Here is a 20,424-nt window from a genome sequence, read left to right as displayed (position 1 = left end):
ATAGTTATCATTTTGCACTTCATTCTTCTCTCATTTTCATCACCCTGCCAGAAGCTTAACTGCATCTTCCACTTAGCCCAAGAACTGCTTTTAGCCTTCAATGACAACCGTACCCATTCAGCAGAAAAAATCAGCTTTTCCCTTTTGATCACCCTAAGCCCACTTTGTCAAGCAGCAAAACCTGACAATGCTTTTCTATTTTAGCAGGTGGGAACTTGCAGAGAACACTTTGCACTGATGAAACTAACAGCAAGGAAGACTTACATTTTGAGAACGTGGTATATGCTTGTGCCGGTCATACGGCTGAATACAGCTGAGGATTTCCAGTGGACAAAGAATAATCCAGGCTCTTTCTATTATGGCACTTTCCCAGCTGGTACTTTTGAACTACAGCTGACTGCGGTTTTTATAACGCGCTAAATCCACTTGTCTGTTGGCACAAGGAAGCTACCAAAAGGTTTTCTTTGTCCTTCCAGGGAAATGGCAGAAACAAAAATTCAGGCTCTTGCAGAACGAGTACTCAGTATCATCTCTGCACCCAGCCCTGGAAATACAAGGATTCACATAACCCTGCACTTCATATAGCCACTTAAAACAGTAAAGTCAGAGTAAATGCTAATAGATTAATATTTCATATCCAGATCTCCCTTTCCTGTCTGTGACTAAGATGCACAGTATAACAAATCACACCTGACAACTTTTTCATAAATCATCTACAACAACTGAAGAATTATAAACAAAAGTATCCTTTGTTACGCAGCTAACTTCAGAAATGAATGTGAAATAATTCTGTTGGGTTTGTTTCAAGCTGTTTAGTGTTACCTAATTCACTCTTCAGTAGTGCTTTATGCAACCTTTTTCTTTCTTCAACATTTATTTATACATACACATTTCATTCAACCAAAATCAAAACTAAAAAGATATAAGCACCTATTTGTTTTCATGCTCAGGTTTTTAAGTGGCTTATGAAATTGGATTAATCATATCCTTTTGAATAACACTAGAAAAATAATCCAGAATCTTTCTATACATTTTACATAACAGCTAAACTTGTAATCCTTTACCCCATAAAACAATGGGGTAAAATCCCATAAAAACTAGCAGGCAGAAATGATGTGGGAACCTAACTTTTTCTTACTGTAAGACATTTCTGTCACGCTATCAATGCACTACCTCATCACTGTAAAATAATAGCAACAGAGTTCAATATATGAAAGAATTCAATTCCTTTTTCAGTGCATCAGAAAAGGATACCCTTAGTCTATAGCACATTTTCAGACAGTCCCTTTTTACGCACCGATGAGGTTTTACACAGAAAACATTGGCCTCTCGTTCAGCAGGCATGTAATCACGCACATTTCACACCAAGCTGTGAAGGTGTAACAATTATTTCTCATATGAAAATTCAGTATAAAGACCAGTTTTGCAGGAAAATGTTTAAGTCATAACTCACTACTTTCTACCTTTAGGTTTTTTATGGGGTGTTGGAAGTTCTGCGTACCAGACTGAAGGGGCCTGGGACAAGGATGGGAAAGGACCAAGTATCTGGGATGCTTTTACTCACCAGAAAGGGAAAGTGTTTGGAAATGAAACAGGAGATTCAGCGTGTGACGGCTACTACAAAGTTGAGGTATCGTTAAAGAGGAACCATCCCTCTAGAAACATTCTGGAGCCATTTCATGATGCTGATTTCCCATTTTGAAATAACAGCAAAGATGAAATGCTTTAGTTGCTCTATAGGCTCATTTAACTTCGGAAACCAAGGGATGATATTTTCAATTAGCTCAATAAAATCTTCTTTTCTAATAATCTCCTAGAATCAACAATACCCCAGTATTTCCCAAATACATCTCAGTTTTTCAGGATTTTTGTGTCCAAAGAAACATTCTAAATTTGGTGGGAAGCCCAAATGCTTTCTTAGAATACCACCAATGAACACGTTTGAGCTTTGAATAAAATTAACATATTTTTTGTGTGTTTGAGCAGCTTTAAAGGTTTTCTATGTATATTTAAGAATAATAAAACTATCAGATGCTTTAAAATTCAGTCTGCATGTTTTCCATTTTTTTGAATGGATAACAAATAAGTAATCAATGTAACTCTATTAGCAACAGGTTTCCAAGCTTAAAAATATCAAAAACAATTTTAGAATTACTGTCCTGGAGGAAAGCGATATACACAGCAAGAGGAACCCAAATGCCTGTGATAAGCCAATATTATATAATTGGAATTCCAACTAATTTGATAAGTTATATTCCACTGAGGTTTTTCCACATATATGAAAGAACTGTGGGCTTGTGTTTTGAGATACTTTCTAGAACTTGCTTGGATGTATTCAGTTACGTCGTCCCCTATATAAAAGCACTCTTTCTCTATTTGCTTTCTTCATCAGAATTCTCTTTGCATTGGCTCATATACCATCAATTTCTAATTTCATTTAATATCGAAGATGTATGATTTCTCAGAAAAAGAACATGTATTTATACCGAATTTTCTTTTTTGTGCTAACTCCAGTATGAGACAGTAAATGAAAGCCTGTGTTAATCATTGTTTTGTGCCTAAGCTGAAATGTTTGAGGTCAAGATTTACAGGCTTATTTTATTTTTTTAAAACATGCAAATTATAAATTCTGACATAAATATAATTGTGTTGCAGAATACTTCGAGTCATTTCACTGTCCTCTATTTGATGATGAATCCATTCAGTTTCCACAGTTGTTAACACAAAACATTACAGGACTTCTTTGGAGAGTCAAGAAAAGAAAAAGGTTAAAAAGGAAGTAGATAAGAGGAAAGAGCCATCATTTCAAAGCAAATGCAGAAAATAACTGATGGAATCCTCTTTTGTGCAACTCTTCTATAGATTTTCTGCATTCAGTACTATTTAAGGCAGGCGAGTAACTGAAGAATTATTCTGCTTGGACTTGAGCTACGTTAATTGGGTTTTCTTTTCACAGGATGACATTCAGTTACTGAAGGAGCTGAAAGTTAATCACTATCTATTCTCTATCTCATGGCCTCGGATTATGCCCACTGGCATCAAAAGTAAGCAGAACAATTTCACCATATTCTTACCAGTATTAGTAGGCAAGTATTTTTACTTGTGAGTATACCACAGTTGTTTAACATTACTGTTAAACAGATTTCTGTTTCTTTGTCTGCAGAAGAGAGTTTAACATTACACATCCATTACAGTACACCCATCACTGTGATGTAAAATTCCTTCATTAAAAGTTTTAGATTTCTGTTCTTCCAGTTATTTGAAAAACAATCCAGGTAACTTCTTGTCTGCACGTTTCATCAGCAGAGCAAGTGAATGAGAAGGGAATACAGTTCTACAATGACACAATTAATAGTCTTCTGGAAAACAATATTATCCCTATCGTAAGCCTCTACCACTGGGATCTTCCACAGGTTAGACACTATTTAAATTACTGAAATGTCTCATATAAATTCTTCTGATAGGAAATTTATTTCTAAGTTCAAGGACTATGTGTATTTAAAAAAATGTTTAAAGATGTCTCCATGCTTTTAAGTGTTGCTTCTAATTATTTTCTATTTATTTGCATTTTATATGCATTGTAGTTTATATACATGGACGTTTCAAAAAATCTCCTTCTGAGCTACTGAAATATAAATGTCTTTGTTAATAGGCAGCTGAACTTTAAATAACATCATTAATTCTTGAAATTCTTATTTACGAAGGTTCTCCAAGAAAAGTATGGTGGCTGGCAAAATATAAGCATGATAAATTATTTTAATGATTATGCCAATCTGTGTTTTGAGAAGTTTGGCGATCGTGTGAAACATTGGATTACTTTTAGTAATCCTTGGGTAAGTTATCAATGCCTTAATCACTCCCATTACACGGTTCTGTTCCCAAAATTGTGGAAGTGACGCTACAGGAGAAAGGAGGTTAAAAATTGGAGGGGGACAGACTTCTGCCATTAAACTTTGTGCCCAAAAATCTCAGTGGCCAGACTCTGCACAAGGCCAGAGTTTGAAGACAGGAAATTCCAGTCAAGTTCTGAAAAATCACCAGCTAGCGAGAGGCACAGAGATCAGAAAGGCAGCTAGAACTTGCCCTTCATGCATTTCATCAGACAACAGCAAGCTGGTGAGTCAGTCCACGGCATATTATCCACCAAGCAGTGGGGTGGTAGCTGGGAGCCAAGGGGAGGGGAAGGAAAAAGGGGACTGGAGAGGATAGAGAGATTGAGAGAGACGGACGGCACAGAAGAGCACAGGATCTAAGTCGGTAGGAGGGTAGCAAATTCACTGGCTTTGCTGTTCAAAGAATAACTAACTCTATGTCTTTGTAGGCAGTTGCTGAAAAGGGTTATGAGACAGGGGAACATGCACCAGGACTGAAGCTCGGTGGATGGGGAGCGTACAAAGCAGCGCACCATATAATTAAAGTAAAACTAAAATCATGCTTTCAATTAGACGTAAATTAAGACTTTTAGCAGACTAAGTTGTTTTGATTCTGCTCTTTAAGTAGAGATATAGTTGTGCAATGATGTAATTTCCAACCAGCACACCAAAATTATCACCTGACTTTAAACCACCAATGCATATTCAGGTATAGCATGAAATGCTAGGTGGTTGATGGGACACTGTTGGTGGGACACTGTTGCAACAACTTAAATTTTTCCTTAGAATTTAAGTGTTTTACAGTATGTTACAAACTGTTTGAATAAGAAAATATCCAGGTTACTCTAGAAACAAGGAGTAAAATCCCAACATGTTGAAGTGAACTTGAATTTTGCAAGTTACTTCAGTAAGGCTAGCTCACATAAAATAAACTTTCACTTGCCTGAGTAATAAGGCAAAGACATCCAAAGACTGGAGACACTGGCCAAAACACTACTCAGTGCTGTGGATTACCTTCATAGGGACCTCAGAATTTAGGGAAGGAATCTAGTATAAATGATTTTTTGACATCTTATATGAAATGAAAGCTTCCACACTATACATTAAAGAAATTATGTAATATTTTCAGGCGCACCTTAGTGCAAAAACTCTTCTTGATCCTCACTACCTTGGTATACTGACTATAGCATAACAGATTAAAATGTGCATTTGCTTGCCTTTTCTTTTTTTTTTTTAAACTTTCAGACCCATGCGAAGGTCTGGCACTCTTACAACAACACGTGGCGTAATGAGCAGCAAGGTAATAAGGATTCATTCTGTAATTATGCTTCTATTTCTATTAAGGGCTTAAAGATTATGCATAAACTGCAGAATTGTCACTTTGTGTTTTAAGGTATGGTTGGAATTTCCCTAACCAGTGGCTGGGGTGAACCTGTTGATCCACATAGCCAAAGAGACAGAGACGCTGCTGAAAGATACATACAGTTTCATTTGGGGTGGTTTGCAAATCCAATTTACAGAGGAGACTATCCAGAAATTATGAAGAATTACGTAGGTAAGCCCCAGCAACCAACTGTAACATGAATAAATTACACTCAGCGTATTAAAACAGAATAGCCCCTCACCAACCTGTAGTTTAGTGAAGAACACGGGTGAGAGAAGGTTAAGCAACAAATTGCCCACGGGCTAGACACAGCTCCTGAGGAGCTTGGGGGACATACTAGAACTAAAAAGTTGAGCTGCTCTTGAGCCCAACACTTGCACATCTGAGTGCTCCAAACTGGAAATGAAGCAGCTACGTCACTTTTCAGCCATAGTCCCTTTCTAGTGGCCTAACCAAGACAGGGAGTTGTTGAATTTTTTTCTGGATTTGCCACCTGAGGGCAAAGAACCAGCAGTTTTTCATGAGTAAAGCTTGAATTTCTACAGAGTTCCACTATCTTTGTTTCACAGAATGAAGACAGGCAATGTACCGAGCAGCAAAGCACTTCTGTTCTTGTCACGTTATGTTTCCAAGCATCCTGTTGACATTTATCATGCTCACAAAAAAAAAAACACACTAAAAAAAACCCACTATAATTCACTGTCTTCTCCATGCATTGTGCCCAACCTACTTCTCCAAACCAAAAGGATGAAAGATTATTTCACCTTAAAAAGCAATCAAACTAAACTGTCCTCAACACTAAGTTCAGGAAATCTGTATTTGTTGTTGGTGAAGAAAAGAAAGCAAATTTCCGTGCTCCTCAGAAGTATGTTTCCTATAATTATTTTGATAGGTAGGAAGAGCGCCCAGCAGGGCCTGGGGACATCAAGATTACCAACTTTCTCAGTGCAAGAGAAAACCTATATTAAAGGCACATCGGATTTCCTGGGAATAGGTCATTTTACTACTCGTTATGTTACACAGAAGAGCTTTCCCCTTCTACAAGCATCCAGTTACCACACTGACCATAATTTAGCTGAACTGGTGGACCCAAACTGGCCAGCTCCAGGACCTAAATGGTTATATTCTGTGCCTTGGGGATTCAGAAGATTACTCAATTTCATTAAGGTGATTACAGAGTAAATCTTTAAAAGGAAGTGAACAATGTGTCCATGCAGAAGCTATAGGAGCTATTTTAGATTTTCAATAGTTTCACCTATATATTTGTCTTGTTATACTGGGAAGTTTCTTTGCCAAAAAAAATCGCCTTAATTTCAGTTCAGAAAACTATAGAATTCATTAATTTTAAAATAAAAACCATAGTTATCTTAAATTCCTAGTTACACATTTTTCTTACTAAAGGTAACTAAGTACATCTAGAAAATTGCTTTTCATGCATTTTACTCAGAATCTCAGATTCTGTCAAAATAAAATAATTGTGTTTATATGAACCAGTCTAAACTATCTTTGTTTGCAGACCCAGTATGGGAACCCCCTCATTTATGTGACAGAGAATGGAGTCTCTGAAAAGGGACAGTGTACTCAACTGTGTGATGAATGGCGGATAGAGTATCTGAAAGGATATACTAACGAAATACTGAAAGGTAACTTTAAAAACATCTTTTTAGTGCATGAGCTTTTTGAGTATTTTCACCTTCTGATTATTTTTTACTCCTGTAATTTACATCGTAGAGAAATAAATATTCACAGATCAAAATGGACAGCAAACTAGATGAATAAATTCTTTCACAAAAATGACAGCCTAGCCACATGTACTGATGCTAATAAATACAATAATCTACATGAGATTTAATACTATAATAGATCATCAATTTCCACTTTCAGAAAGGAGAAATCACACCCAATTACCATTCTTGCAGAGCTCTAGTACCTCTAAGCTAAAGGCAACATTTTCAAAGAATCTAAATTACTTTACACTTTGCCATTTTTCTCTCCTCATCCCCCACTCCCCATCTCTTCTGGTATAAAACAAAACACCTACAGAACCATATTTTAAGGACGACAAACATAGGTGACAAGTTTAACAGAATAATTTGTATTCTGTTTACAGCTCTAAAAGATGGCGTTAATGTCCAAGGTTACACTGCCTGGTCACTGCTGGATAAATTTGAATGGAACAAAGGCTTCTCTGAAAGATTTGGATTTTATCACATTGATTTTAAAAACAAGAACAAACCACGATACCCAAAAGCATCTGTTGACTATTATAAAAAGATTATCAGTGCAAATGGATTCCCAAATCCAAGAGAGGTGATGTCAATTGCTAATTTTACTTTTTTCTTTTTCTTTTTTCTTCAATATACGGACAAATATCACACTGAATCTCATGAAACAACTTGCATGAACACAGTACCTGAAATTTGACACTTTGATTCCGTAAATTAGGGATGTGTTAAATAAACAGGCCTCCAGAGACAGAGGAAACAGCCTCAATTACTGTTTCTAAAGCGTTTCACAAACTCTAATTGGATTTACTGATGTGATCAAAAATCCTGAATGATATGTTACCAGTGCTCTGTCAGATTTCTAGGCAGAAAATTACACATATGTGCTACCTTCTGGGAAAATAATATGGAATATATTATGTGCTTTTTAAAATTTTATTAAACAATTAACCATAAGAAATATATTGCAATAAAAAAACACAAAGATACAAAGAAACTTTCAGAAAATCATGTGTTGACAGGATAAAATAGTTTCAAGTCAGTTGTAGTGGACAAATGTTCAGGGACAGAGAAGAAGCTGCTGTGAATGAGAATATTACAATCTAACATCACTGCTGCATGTCAACTTTTTCAGGTGGAAAATTGGTATCGGAAGGCCATGGACACTTGCTCTACCACACACCAACTCCTTGCTACAGGTAATTATGTCTCTTCTGTTCTGTTTTATAAAAGCATATTATGTAACTTTCAGATTTTAAATTTCTCTGTGAATACTATTATTAGCAGGCCCTAAAAGGAATTTTCTCCCTGAAAGCACAACAGCTTTCAAATACAACAAGCCTCTGAAGAAAAATGTCTTTCTTTACTCTCTCCAACTAAAATCACAGTAGCTAAATGGACCAACTTTGGATGTTAATGGAATACTCAAACTGTAAGAGTTACTATTTAAAATTAAGGCTAGGGATGACAGTATTCTCCTTAAAATAATAAAAGTGCTAAATGCTCTTTCAAACATAAAACAAAACCAGACAAGTCAAGACAACCATGCAGACAGAAAACCTCTAAAATATTTGACCTCTACATACAACAAAACTACTAAAAAATGGGCTAAGCACTAGCCTAAGGTAGTGTTAAGCCACGTTTCTGCTCTTTCATACTCCTCTGACAAGCTAACAGCACAACTCCCAGCAGCTGCTCAAGAATACGTAAATACAGCAGACTTGGCCTGCCATTTCCACAGTGCCAGGCTAATCCACCTCACTTAAGACCTTCCCAGTGTAATTCAGGACCTTTCATAATTCCTGAACTAGGAGAAAAGTCTAAAGTTGCAGAAATCCACTGTGGTAAAGAAAGATAAAATAAGTATTAAAAAGGCTCATAAGAAGGATGAGATAAATTCCATGTGGCAGAAAACATCAAGCAGTCATCCTAAGTTTATACTATTTAGCCTCAACTACTGAGTTACATGTTCTATGTGAATTAACTGTGTTTACTGAACTCTTTGAGCCTTATCTGTGGAGCAAAATTCTACAAAATAAAACCCATTTAATTTTTCAAAGTGCTGCAAAGCAATCATAAAAAGGCTAAAGTGCTTCCCAAGGATTTCTCTTTGACAATTTTATTTTCCACCCTTCCCTTGGGGTGGGGGGAATAAAAATCAAAGGAACAGTAGAATAATGCTAATGCACTGAAGCCAATTCATACTAAGCACAATTTCTGCAGCCCTTTGAGCACTGACATGTCTTCAAAAATTTACCTTAGGAAGAAAAAAAGAGAGGGAAAACTGTCATGGATTTCCTCCAGCTTTTGCAGACTTATGAATTTTTGTTTGTTTTGTTTGCTGTTTATGCCAATGTCAACATTTAACAAAATAATTTTAGCCATAAACGTTCAAGAAATCCTTAATCTATGTTAACTCTAAGTCAATAATTAGTATACTACAGAAGATTAAATTTCTTACATATTACTCATTTCTCAAATTCTAGATTCCCTGACTACTCGCATGGAAACGGTGACAGAGATTATTCTTCCTACAGTATTCACACTCTGCATACTCATCAGTACTGTCCTACTAATATTCTACCTCCGAAATCATAGTTAAAATTGCATGCTTACACACATCTTCATTTTGCATAACAAATAAAATGCAACTGGTTTATAATTTTGGCTAAAGTTTACCACAGATGCCTCTTTTTATACCACTGTAAAGAAACATTGCTTTACCTATCCACCTAGTGCTTTTATATCTTTTTCTATTCAGTTCCCAAAACATAATTTAAAATTTTTTTACCAAAACCCAAAGTAGGTTTTCTTTCTGCATTACTTTTCACTAATTTTAAGTAGCAAATTTTATGTTTATTATTATTTTGGAAACTACTACACGTTTTGTTCACCAGAAAAATAGTTAGCTAAGATTAAAGTGATTAAAATCTTGCCAGTACAAATTTCAAGTGATCAAAAGCTGTTTGCAAATTCTGATTTCAGTCTGTTCATCAACAGACTTTTAATTAGCATGTCACTGCTATGTGAAGAAAGAGACATGTAATTTTAAAATGGAAAAGGATTTAAAAATTCCTTAAATATTTCTTTAAATATTTCAATGCTGCATGTGCATATACTGAATGCGGAGCAGCAGTACATAAATCCAAAGAAGGATCTTGTTCTTAGCTTCTCTTCAAAGGCTTTTTAGCTATTAAACTAATAGTTATTCAGATGTAATATTAGGAAAGGGATAAGAAATAATATTTGCTGAGGAGAAACGAGAAATTATTAAATTTATAGTTTATAAAAGGATGAATATTTGGGTTTTCCTTATTCTTACTCATCAATAGTTAATAGTTTCTTTTATGCAAAATGTTTCTGTCTCAAATTAGTCAATCAGCATATACTACACTATGTAATTGTTTAAAATTACACTAGCAAAATGTAACATACCCTAATCAAGGTAAGAACATATGTAACTGTCATCCCAACATATTTAAATAATTATGCCCAGCCAATTATAACAAACATTTTTTTCGGAAAATTATGTAAAAGTATACAAGACAACACTGTTAAAATAATTTACTTTGCGTTGAGGGAAAAAAATAAATTTGAAGAGGAGAGAGAAGTATATCCAAGCATACTCCAAAATATAAATACAGGGAGAAAGAAAATCAAAGCGTCAGAAGTTCACAATGCCTTGGCTGAACAGCTTTGCAAACCAATCTGAATGATGAATGTTACTTGACACCAGGAAAACACGACAATATTGCTTGTTTTGTTAGGTTAAGATAATCCACACTTTGAACAGTGCCTGATTGCATTTTTAATGAATAAAAATAAAATTTAAAACCCCAAAGTGCTGAACTTTATTGAATATATTTGTAAATATATGAACAAAAATATCTACTATATTTTCAGAATAATCTACTATACATTCATAATTGCACAACATATATAAACAAATAGATGGGTACAGATAACTGTGGCTGTGGATGTCACACTTCAAGCACACCAAAGCAAACAACGCAGTAAAATGTACTGTTCTTCAAACCACAGAGTGTTTCTAAATATACTGTTGGGACACAGATAATACTGAACTTCCCCCTTTACCGTACCTTTCAAGTGCCTGCCTGTAGAGTAACATGCATCTATGTGAAATGCACCTGACTGCACTTAGCCACTGTAATAAAATACATTCTTTCTTCACCACTTCCATTAACTGTAGAATCAGAAAAGAGACCTGCATAGACAAAAGAAAAAGATGTGATTAGCCACTATTCTTAGAAAGAGAAATTGTAGAGATTAGTTCAAGTAGCAGCCTCAAGAACTGGTTTCAAAACTTCAGTTTTCCTGAAAGGAGCACATCATGACCAAAACTGAGAATGACAGGAAAGCTTTTCCAAAGCATTACCCTGTATCAAACCTCACCCCAAAAATTCTTTCTATATCAGTCTATATGCTTAATTCTTCCCCACTCGCACGCTTTTTCACTTGTTCTGCATTTGATTGCAGCAAGGCACGTCTTCTCTCCTTAGCATCTACTTGCTTCTCTGACTAGAGGCCAGCATTCAATAACAGGTAAAACTCTCTTCACACCCATTCTCAGGTACGCTGGCAAAGGTTTTAGAAACAAGTTATAAGATATTGTGTAGAATATTTAACAATCATGGCATATTTGGAACTACTGTCATTTTAACTCTAAAAACATAACTCAGCAAAGGTGAGAAAGCAGAAAGTCACCACTTTGGGAAAATCTTTTACATTCTATAAATACCATCTCATCCTTTAATAAAAGAACAAAATATTTCACTTTTGCTGAAGATTAAGTAAAAAAAAGTTCAGAACCACTGAACCCAGTATAAAAACTGAATTTGAAATGTGTACTTTCATTATTTCACTTCACCACAAATATTCCTTACCTGTATTGTTTGATGTCATATGTTCAGCTGGAGGATTAGTACTAACTTGCCATGTTGTTTTAACTTCCTTCTGTCCATGCCCACTACTTATGTCCACCTTCCATATTTCTGGGTGATCACTGACAGAATAATCAAGAAATGCCAAAATTCAGTCAGGTGTTCAGTCACATCTCAATTCTAATGCTGCAAAGATTGAAGTTTCTCTTACTTTTGGTAGAACTTCTTGACAAGTGCTGGTCTGATGGGCAGCTGGAACACATGCTTCTCATTTAGAGGGTTTTCCTTATAATACTTCATGCAAATTCTACAACAGGAATCAACTAGTTACTAACTTTCTTTGGAGAAATGCTTGTGCAACACTGCATAAACCTTGTGCAAAATTAACTATACTCTCAGATTTTATGATTTCCTTTGTTTTTTCAATTTTAGTCAGAAAGCAAAATTTACCAGGAAGATCCAACTGCTACTTCTGCAGTCTCATAATCATCATCAACAAGGGCTGCTTTTTTTTTTAGAAGAGAGTTTCTTTACAACTGGCAAAGAGAATCTATTTGCTATTTTCATTTAAAGAGCAAGAAGTAAAAATGAAATAATTACTGTGTCAAAGGGAAGAGGTTCTCATGTTTAAACTGAAGTAAGACCATACAGTTGACCATTATTTCCAGCATGTGGTGGAGCTTTTGAACACGATGAACTTGTTCTTGTAGATCTACCGATGTGGAAACGAAATAATCCTGGAAAAGCAAACAGCTTCTGCTTTAACTGGACACTCAACTTCTACAGACACACAATGCACTCTCAGTATACTAAAATAATTTTCCTGCTTCTTTTGAGAAGCCATAATTTTAAGAATGGCCCAGCAGAGTCAGAGCAAAGTCCTATGCTATCAGAGTATGAACAAATGACCCGTATCAGATACCTAGGAAATAATATATGAATGAGAAAACAACATAATGACATTTCTGCAGTATATTGTCCATAAGGATGATCTGCAATTCAGTTTCTCAGCTTATAGGAACAATGACTTGCATCCCACCATCAGCTAAGTGTGCTCTGCTTCATACTGCTTTCAGAGTTAAAAAAAAAGAAAAAGCATCTCACCAAGTAGGTTAACGTTGCAAGTTCCTGGCCTGTAAAATGAACAGGGGAAAAATAAACAAAAATTAAAGTTTACTACATAATGCCAGATGAAATTCTACCAAAGAAAAGCACAAAGTCACTAGGACTGACATGATTCCTCATTCAAATCAAGAAAAACCCTGGAAGTGGCACATTAGAGGCATTATCTTATTTACCACCAAGGCTGCACAATGAAGAAACCTACTACATACTTTGAGACAACCGTCCTCCTTGGGACATATATGTTTACAAATAGTGAAAATAAAAAAGCTAATGAAACAAAGAATGAAAACAGGATGACAAAGAAAAAAAAAAAATTAAGAAATTAAGAGATGAAGGAAAAGGAAGTGGGTAACAACAGTGGTAAAACACAACCCCTCTCCTATATATATAAAGTTATAATACTGAAAACAAAGCCACAATGTTTTCAAGAAAAAATGCACTTTACAAAAATCTGTCACTTTTCTTTCCAGTATAATATATATATGAGTAATCACAAATATATTTCTAACTACCACAGACTGTACAAACACAGCTATTACATATAAATACCCTTGCCTGATTTCTTTTTAACCCATGTAGGCCATAAAGAAAAACACAGAGAGAGCATGAGGGTCTTATTTTTTCACCCACAGCAAACAGATAAGAAAACAAAACTGCTATATAAATCTCCTATTTCTTTTACTTGAAGTTCTACCTAAAGGTTTTTTCAAATTGAAAAAGAAATACACAGTTACATGAGCTATAGTTATTTTGAAACTAATTCATTTTTAAAATTTCGAAACCATATACAACTGAAAAGGACAATTACTAAGGAGGCTGGAAACAGCACTTCATCAGATGGGAGCAGAAGTGAGATCAAGGTTGCCAAAAACTTCATTATTTCCTGCATGGAGTACCTTTTCTCTCAAATTTCTAATCATGTTAACATATATCAGGCTTACCTATGAAAAAACTGACATAATCCTTCTTCATCTTATCCAAACCAATCTCCAAGAGCATTTGAATTGGGGTGATGCCACTGAGGGAAATGACCTCTATCTTTCCACGATAAGACTGTTGAATCAATTTACTTAGCAAACTGCTACTCCCTTGATGAATCTAAAAATTAGAAAAGTTTTCTTGTGATGTATCTGTGTACAAAGCATCATAAACATTGTTTAGAAGTACAATACCATGGAAACAGAGGCAAACTGTGGCATGGGAAAGTAATTTAAAAACAATACAACACAGAAATGAGAAGCAGTTAAGTGAAAAGAACTATACTTCAAACAACTCAAAATTTTAAGATTTATTGTGAAATACAAATACATACCCACGGCTGTATCTCACCGTGTTCCAAGGACTTCATGATCAGTGTGAAGCACTTTATCAACTCCTGATAGGAACTGACACCTTCAGAAAAAGAAGATGCAATATTGTATTTACCAACCCAGGCTCGCTCTCTAGCTGTTAAGTCAATAACAAGAGGCCAACACGTACTTGCAAGAATGAGACCCCTCATTTAAGGAATGATAGCTGAAATGACAGACTGCACTGCTTTTGGTTAACAACATGACTTTAAAAAGGATTACTCTAAAGAAACAATGATCAAGACAGACCACTGAGCTGCACATGCCTGTCAGAGAACAGCACGTGGCAGAAGCATTGTCATATAACACATTTTGGCTACATTCTCTCTACATACATTACAACTCCACACACTTCATAAATTTAACTCAACACCATCTCTCTAGAATATGAACTATTAGTATCTATTCACCCAACCAACTGCTTTCTAAGCAAGAAACAAGCCTCCACAGATGGTGCAGCTGCCACTGCCCTTAAGCAGGACACAGTGCAGTCATCACAATACATTTTAGCTGTCTAGTTTTGATTCAAACCCAACAGTGGTTGCACTAATAGGAATGAAAGGGATTTAAAAGTTGCATAACTCCATCCCTCAAACAGAAAGGATAGTTATAATCTCTAACAAAAGTGAATTAGTAATCTGAAAAAATACTAATAAATAAAAACCTATTTAATGAAGGACTGTGAGTGGTATTACAAGAATGATAAAGTTTGTGTGCAGCTTTATCAACTTAAAAATTGTCCTTCAGATCCAGAAAGACAAAAATTGTATAAAGCTTTCAGTTTTAGAGCAGATGAGTACTACCAATTGTTTAGTACCTTTTATAATAAAATAAAATTAAATATAATATTTCCTGCTAGATGTTGGTCTGCCTTTATATGGTGTAAGAAAGTATATCATCTTACATACCAAAATTAGCTCTTTTAGAAAAAGCCTGTTGATAACAATTTTCTAAAGAGCTGATCGGTCCTTAAAACTCAGAGAAATTTATCTTCATTTCCCTGATAAAGCAACACAGTACAGTAGACACAGAGAACAGAAGAATTAAAGAAAAAAAAAAACCACAATACACTTACTTCTCATTTTGCACCATAATTGCTCAGCAAAATCCAGGTCTCCTCGCCCACTGAAGATTGATTTTATTGAAGCGTCCACTGCAGCCGTGTCACATTTGATTTTCTGAAAGAGTTTGTGTTAAGTAAAAATGAATGCCTAAGATTCAAAGACATTATGAATTTGAATTTTCTCCAGCGATCAACATTAGGTGCATCACTAATTTTTCCCCTTTTCCAGGGAAACTCACATAGAAACTACTAGTGTATAGTAATTTGAAAGCACATTTTTATTTAAAAGTGAGACTTAATTCTTTTCAGAATTATCACACTGGATAATTGCTAGCATACATAAATAACTATCTATACCTAGCAGTGCCCTGGGAGGCCAAAATTAATACACACATAGATTCTCAGAACAGAGAACTATTTTCCTGTTATCCTGATCCTGGATAATTCTGGTTTAGCTGAGACACAAATCATTGTATTTTTAGCTTATCAACAGGAAAAACACCCAAACCTTTCCTCATAGACTGAAAGGGAAAAAAATGTTAATACAACTGAAGACATTTTTATAATTTGAATTTGTCCATTGCTTTAGAATATCATAAACCTCTAGATAAACCGGACTGATATCATTAGTTGATACCACTAAATTGACCCCATCATTAAATTAGGCAAGACAAGCAAATTAATTATAGAATGCAATGGCACAAAGGTCAGAGTTCCCAGAAGAAACTAGTGCATCATGAGATCGATAGCTTTAGGAGACGACAGATGGTTACAAGAAAGTGCAACTGCAGTTGATATAATACAGCTCCATTTGCAAGCTTTTAGTAGTGAAAAAGGGAGGGAAAAAAGGCAAATCAAAATAGCTCCACGCCACTAAGTTATATTAAAAAAAAATATGTATAATGGACACATTTAGAATAAAAAAAAAAAAAAGAGGGAGGTTTTCTGAAGGTAAAAATTACAGTGAACTTCTGTTAGAGCTATGGAATTCCTAGTTTTGCCTGTAAGGCCTTCTTCCATTATTTTTACACAGCAGAAACAGAAAGCAAGAGATCTGTCTTTCTTTATATCTATATATTTACACATATAATATATAAAACATAGTCAAAATTGGAAATAACTACAGTTATAAGGGAAACATAAGACAAGGCAATTGGTAGGAAATTGCATATACCTCTGTTTCGTTACTGTTTTCAGATACACAATAACCATCCAGCTTCTTCTTTAAATCTAGTAGAGGAGGAAAATAAATTTCACCACTATGAAGAAAAAATATCAAACAAATCAGGTAAATCCCCAGGCACATCACAATTAACAAATACACCGACTGGATGGCTAATGGACAAAATTTATGCATTTTAAAATTGCTTTTACTGGGTAAGCATATACTCCAAAAAGATAATTTCTTAATATTTTTTATTATAAGCTATACATTTCCCCATATACTTTTACTACATTCTGTTATCTATGCATTAACTTGCTAAGTCTCAGTGATGAAGCAGTAAGGCGTAGCAGGTGATCTAGTAAGTGTCTTTGGATTTCTTCCACAGGTATTTGTCAGAGATTTTTTGTCTGTTTCTCCAAGTTTTATCTAGGTACTAAAAGAATTTACAGTTGCATTTGAAAATCTCTTGGTGCATTCCTACATCTGATTCTCTTTTTAGGTTTGTTTTCTCATATCTTAAGCTTCTGGCAAGACACATAATTGTTCACAACAGTTTTCAGAAGGAATCAGTAATTTTGGATGCTTCATTTTAAGATGTCATCAAAATATTGTTTACCACCATAGGGATACTTAGCAGGTTTAGAAGTTCATTTGCATGTCAGATAACTTGAAAGGTGCATCCAGCGCTCTCCCAATTGCTTTTTAAACTTAATTGTGTCATTTTATAAAGAAAAAATTATTACTTTTATACAAGATGTTAGGACAAAGAAAAATGAGAGATGTACTGACTAACCTATTTAACCACTTTGTGCAGGTGGTTATAGCATAGACATTAACATCTCTAATTCTAATACTTTAAAAATTGCATGTGGAATTTCCTTTTATTTCTGTGAAATGTGACATCCCTCTCTCCCCATGTAACAAGCAGCAATTACCAGTCAGCAATTCCTGGACCAGTTCAACAGCTGATTCAGACTCCAAGGGCTCAGGCCACTCAGTCACACCTGTCTTCAAACTTTCAGCCAAAGCCTAGAGGCAGCATCAACACCAAAACAACACAAATCAGCTCTTGTTTGAGCTTCTGCATGTGTCATAGTTTATTCTAAAATAAAAGCTTAAAGTTGTCTTCGAAACATCTGATGAAGCTTTAAATAAAGTAAATTATTAACACAAAATCACCACTAATGTAAATCTGAAATTGGAATTTCTCACATATACTTACAAGGAGAAACTGCAGCTCTCTATATAGCTGATACACAGGACTTCTGGGGTCCCCAGACTCCAGTGTAATATTCTGAAAGTTCCAGAAATTTATGTCAGTTTCAAACTTTAGAAACCAAGTGTCCTAAAATTTTCATTAGTGAAATGCATTATTAGCATAATTTATAATTTAGATTATGAACACATTGTATTGCTTATACAAAGAATAACAACCACATATGTCAAGAGACAAACTTATTGTCTCTCCTTTACTTATGATGTCAGCCATGGAAAGAGTTTGGGTTCGTTTGCTTTTTCCTTCTCGACTTACCAGTGTGGCAGCTGCAATTAGTGGGGGTGTCTCCAGAACCTTATCTACACTATTCCATGTGATATCAACATATATATTGCTTTCAGATTCTGCAATCGTGTCCTCTATTGCAGCAGCTCTAATAAGTTCATACTGAGCAAATCCTTTTGTCATCACCTAGAATTAACAGATTTAAAAAGAAATTAAAAACACCACCACAACTTGCATGATTGTTTTGTACCCATGCAAAATAATTTTAAAAGCATTTCACACACACAAAAAAAGGGCTAATATCAGAAAAATGCATCACAACATAGGGAGCTCAAATGTTACTTCAAACGAGTATAGAGTCATACTAAAATGAGATTCTAAATAGAATCTATAAAGCTTCCCAAAACTAGCATTATAAATACAAAAATAGAGGTTTTAAACTTAGATCAGAGGCATGATAGACTGTAAAAACCTACAACAGATGAATGATGTTTCACTTTATGTGCCACTTTGAGCTCTTCCAGATTTGCAAAACAGGTTTTATCAGCTGTAGGACCTAGGAAAGGAAAAAAGAATGAAAAAAAACATTTGACAATTCAAATTTGGCACTTAAAATTGCTTCTCAAATACTCCAAGTACAACTCATGTTGTCCTTTAGAAAGCAGGCATTCTTCTTGCATTTATCCTAGTGATGATAACAGCTGCTGTTAACATATGTTTAGTAAGAGTCAGTACTTGTACAAGAAGTTGAATGGTAGCAATTCCAATTTGCTAAGTTATTGCACCTGAGTGAAATTAGGCCTGCACAGATGCTGCTGCCTTAAGTATATTAAAAAGTTATTTCCCCACACAGCATGGGTGAAAAACATCTTTTCTTTTCTCTCTTTTTTTTTTTTTAAATGAGGAATATAGAGCTGTACCAAGCCAACACCACACAACAGACAAAGACAGCATCACTACATCAATACTCCCACATTTTTAAGGCTTCCTCATTCAATTTTATGTGTAACATTATAACCTTACCTTCACACGTAACCATATAAAAATTGATGCCTGTGATTTTGTTTCCAGCTTTGAGAGGCTCAGCTCCAAGCCAACAAGTATGTTCAGGATCAGAACCGTCACACCTTATCCAAAGGGGAGGAAGCACAACCAGTTCACTGATCTTCAAGTGGGTCATGTTGGGATTTTGTACCATTGTATATAAGGAAATCAACTGCCTAGAGATATAAATAGGAAAAAAAAAATAAGATGCCAGCAAGTATAGCTAAATCTCTCTCTTACATAAAACTTAACTCCTATCTACCATGCTTCATTAGCAGACAGCAAATCACTTTACAAAGAGAATGCAGTATTATAATCCTCTTTTTACAGGTAGAACAATGAAGTCACAAAGGAGGGAGTAAGATATGATAACTGAGAATATATTTAATGTAATATTTTAATTTAGACTAAAGATTCTGGAATCATAATTGAATTTTACATTTTAAGCAATGATAAGTTAGTTAAACAAACTAGTCACCATGGTTTGGTACCACGCCTTGGTATTTTAATGACAGCTAAAGACCCGAAACAGATTATTTTTTTTTTTAACAGAAGCCTTACAAAAACAAGCACTGAAGTCTTAGTAAGATTTCTGGCACACCTACACCCAGACAGTCCCATTAACCTAATGGGACAGCTCAGAAGTGCTTTTCCAGTACCTTGACTTTAGCTGCCCTTTGTTAGGAATACTTTTAGCCAGGGAGGCCATTTTGCAGGATGAAAAATGGTCGTATCTCCTCACTAAACTAATGAGTCATTTAATTCTGGGGGACTGAAAATAATACAGGTTCTGAATATTACAAAGAGAGATAAAAGTTGCAAAAGAAAGTTACATCAAAAGGGGAGGCAGACCTCTGACACTTACTTTGCTCTTCTGACAGAAAGAGCCACTGGCCCAGAACGCTCCTTTGGTAAAAGCTCAGAGGCACAAACAGCATCATCTGGTTTTGATTCTTCCATGGGGTCACTTTCTTCATTGTGCTGCTTTAAAAGAAACGCACAGGTAAGTTAAAAAATACAAGGTATGCAAAAATATTTGATAGGAATTCAAGTCTAAATTACATTTTAAAAATTAACAACTAACATACACACTTACTGCTTTCTGTAAAATATATATCATATTGTTTCCATTCCAAAATCTTTCAATGGGACTTTTGCAACTGCCACCAATCAAACAGATCTCTACATCAGTCTGGAAAAAAACAAAAATCAAAACTTTTTAATACACTACATATAAATGCTGCATTTCAGCAATGTATATATCAGAAATTGCAAAACTAACTAATTCCACAAACT

The 20,424-nt window shown here is 35.1% G+C and overlaps 2 protein-coding genes across 2 annotated transcripts; one reads left to right on the top strand and one right to left on the bottom strand.

Annotated features, from left to right (window-relative positions):
• The first annotated feature begins 237 nt into the window (after positions 1-237).
• On the top strand, positions 238-9,582 carry LCTL (lactase like). The gene is made up of 13 exons (XM_068409830.1): positions 238-376; positions 1,470-1,630; positions 2,957-3,044; positions 3,304-3,413; positions 3,705-3,833; positions 4,322-4,417; positions 5,118-5,172; positions 5,266-5,427; positions 6,149-6,423; positions 6,773-6,899; positions 7,367-7,566; positions 8,116-8,179; positions 9,467-9,582. The coding sequence occupies exons 1-13, from the start codon at positions 238-240 to the stop codon at positions 9,580-9,582; spliced, it is 1,722 nt and encodes a 573-aa protein (XP_068265931.1).
• A 1,171-nt stretch (positions 9,583-10,753) lies between these two features.
• On the bottom strand, positions 10,754-20,097 carry ZWILCH (zwilch kinetochore protein). Its single transcript, XM_068410630.1, has 15 exons — positions 19,994-20,097; positions 19,108-19,304; positions 18,561-18,640; positions 18,115-18,270; positions 17,806-17,877; positions 17,519-17,612; positions 16,593-16,648; positions 15,431-15,533; positions 14,319-14,398; positions 13,948-14,104; positions 12,986-13,014; positions 12,482-12,618; positions 12,093-12,188; positions 11,885-12,003; positions 10,754-11,205 (listed from the first exon to the last, which is right to left on the bottom strand). The coding sequence occupies exons 1-15, from the start codon at positions 20,086-20,088 to the stop codon at positions 11,114-11,116; spliced, it is 1,563 nt and encodes a 520-aa protein (XP_068266731.1). The 5' UTR covers positions 20,089-20,097; the 3' UTR covers positions 10,754-11,113.
• Between the last annotated feature and the right edge of the window lie 327 nt (positions 20,098-20,424).

The sequence above is a fragment of the Nyctibius grandis genome, chromosome 11, assembly GCF_013368605.1.
Source record: "Nyctibius grandis isolate bNycGra1 chromosome 11, bNycGra1.pri, whole genome shotgun sequence".
Classification (NCBI taxonomy): Eukaryota; Metazoa; Chordata; class Aves; order Nyctibiiformes; family Nyctibiidae; genus Nyctibius; species Nyctibius grandis.
This window is presented reverse-complemented; position numbering and strand designations above follow the sequence as displayed.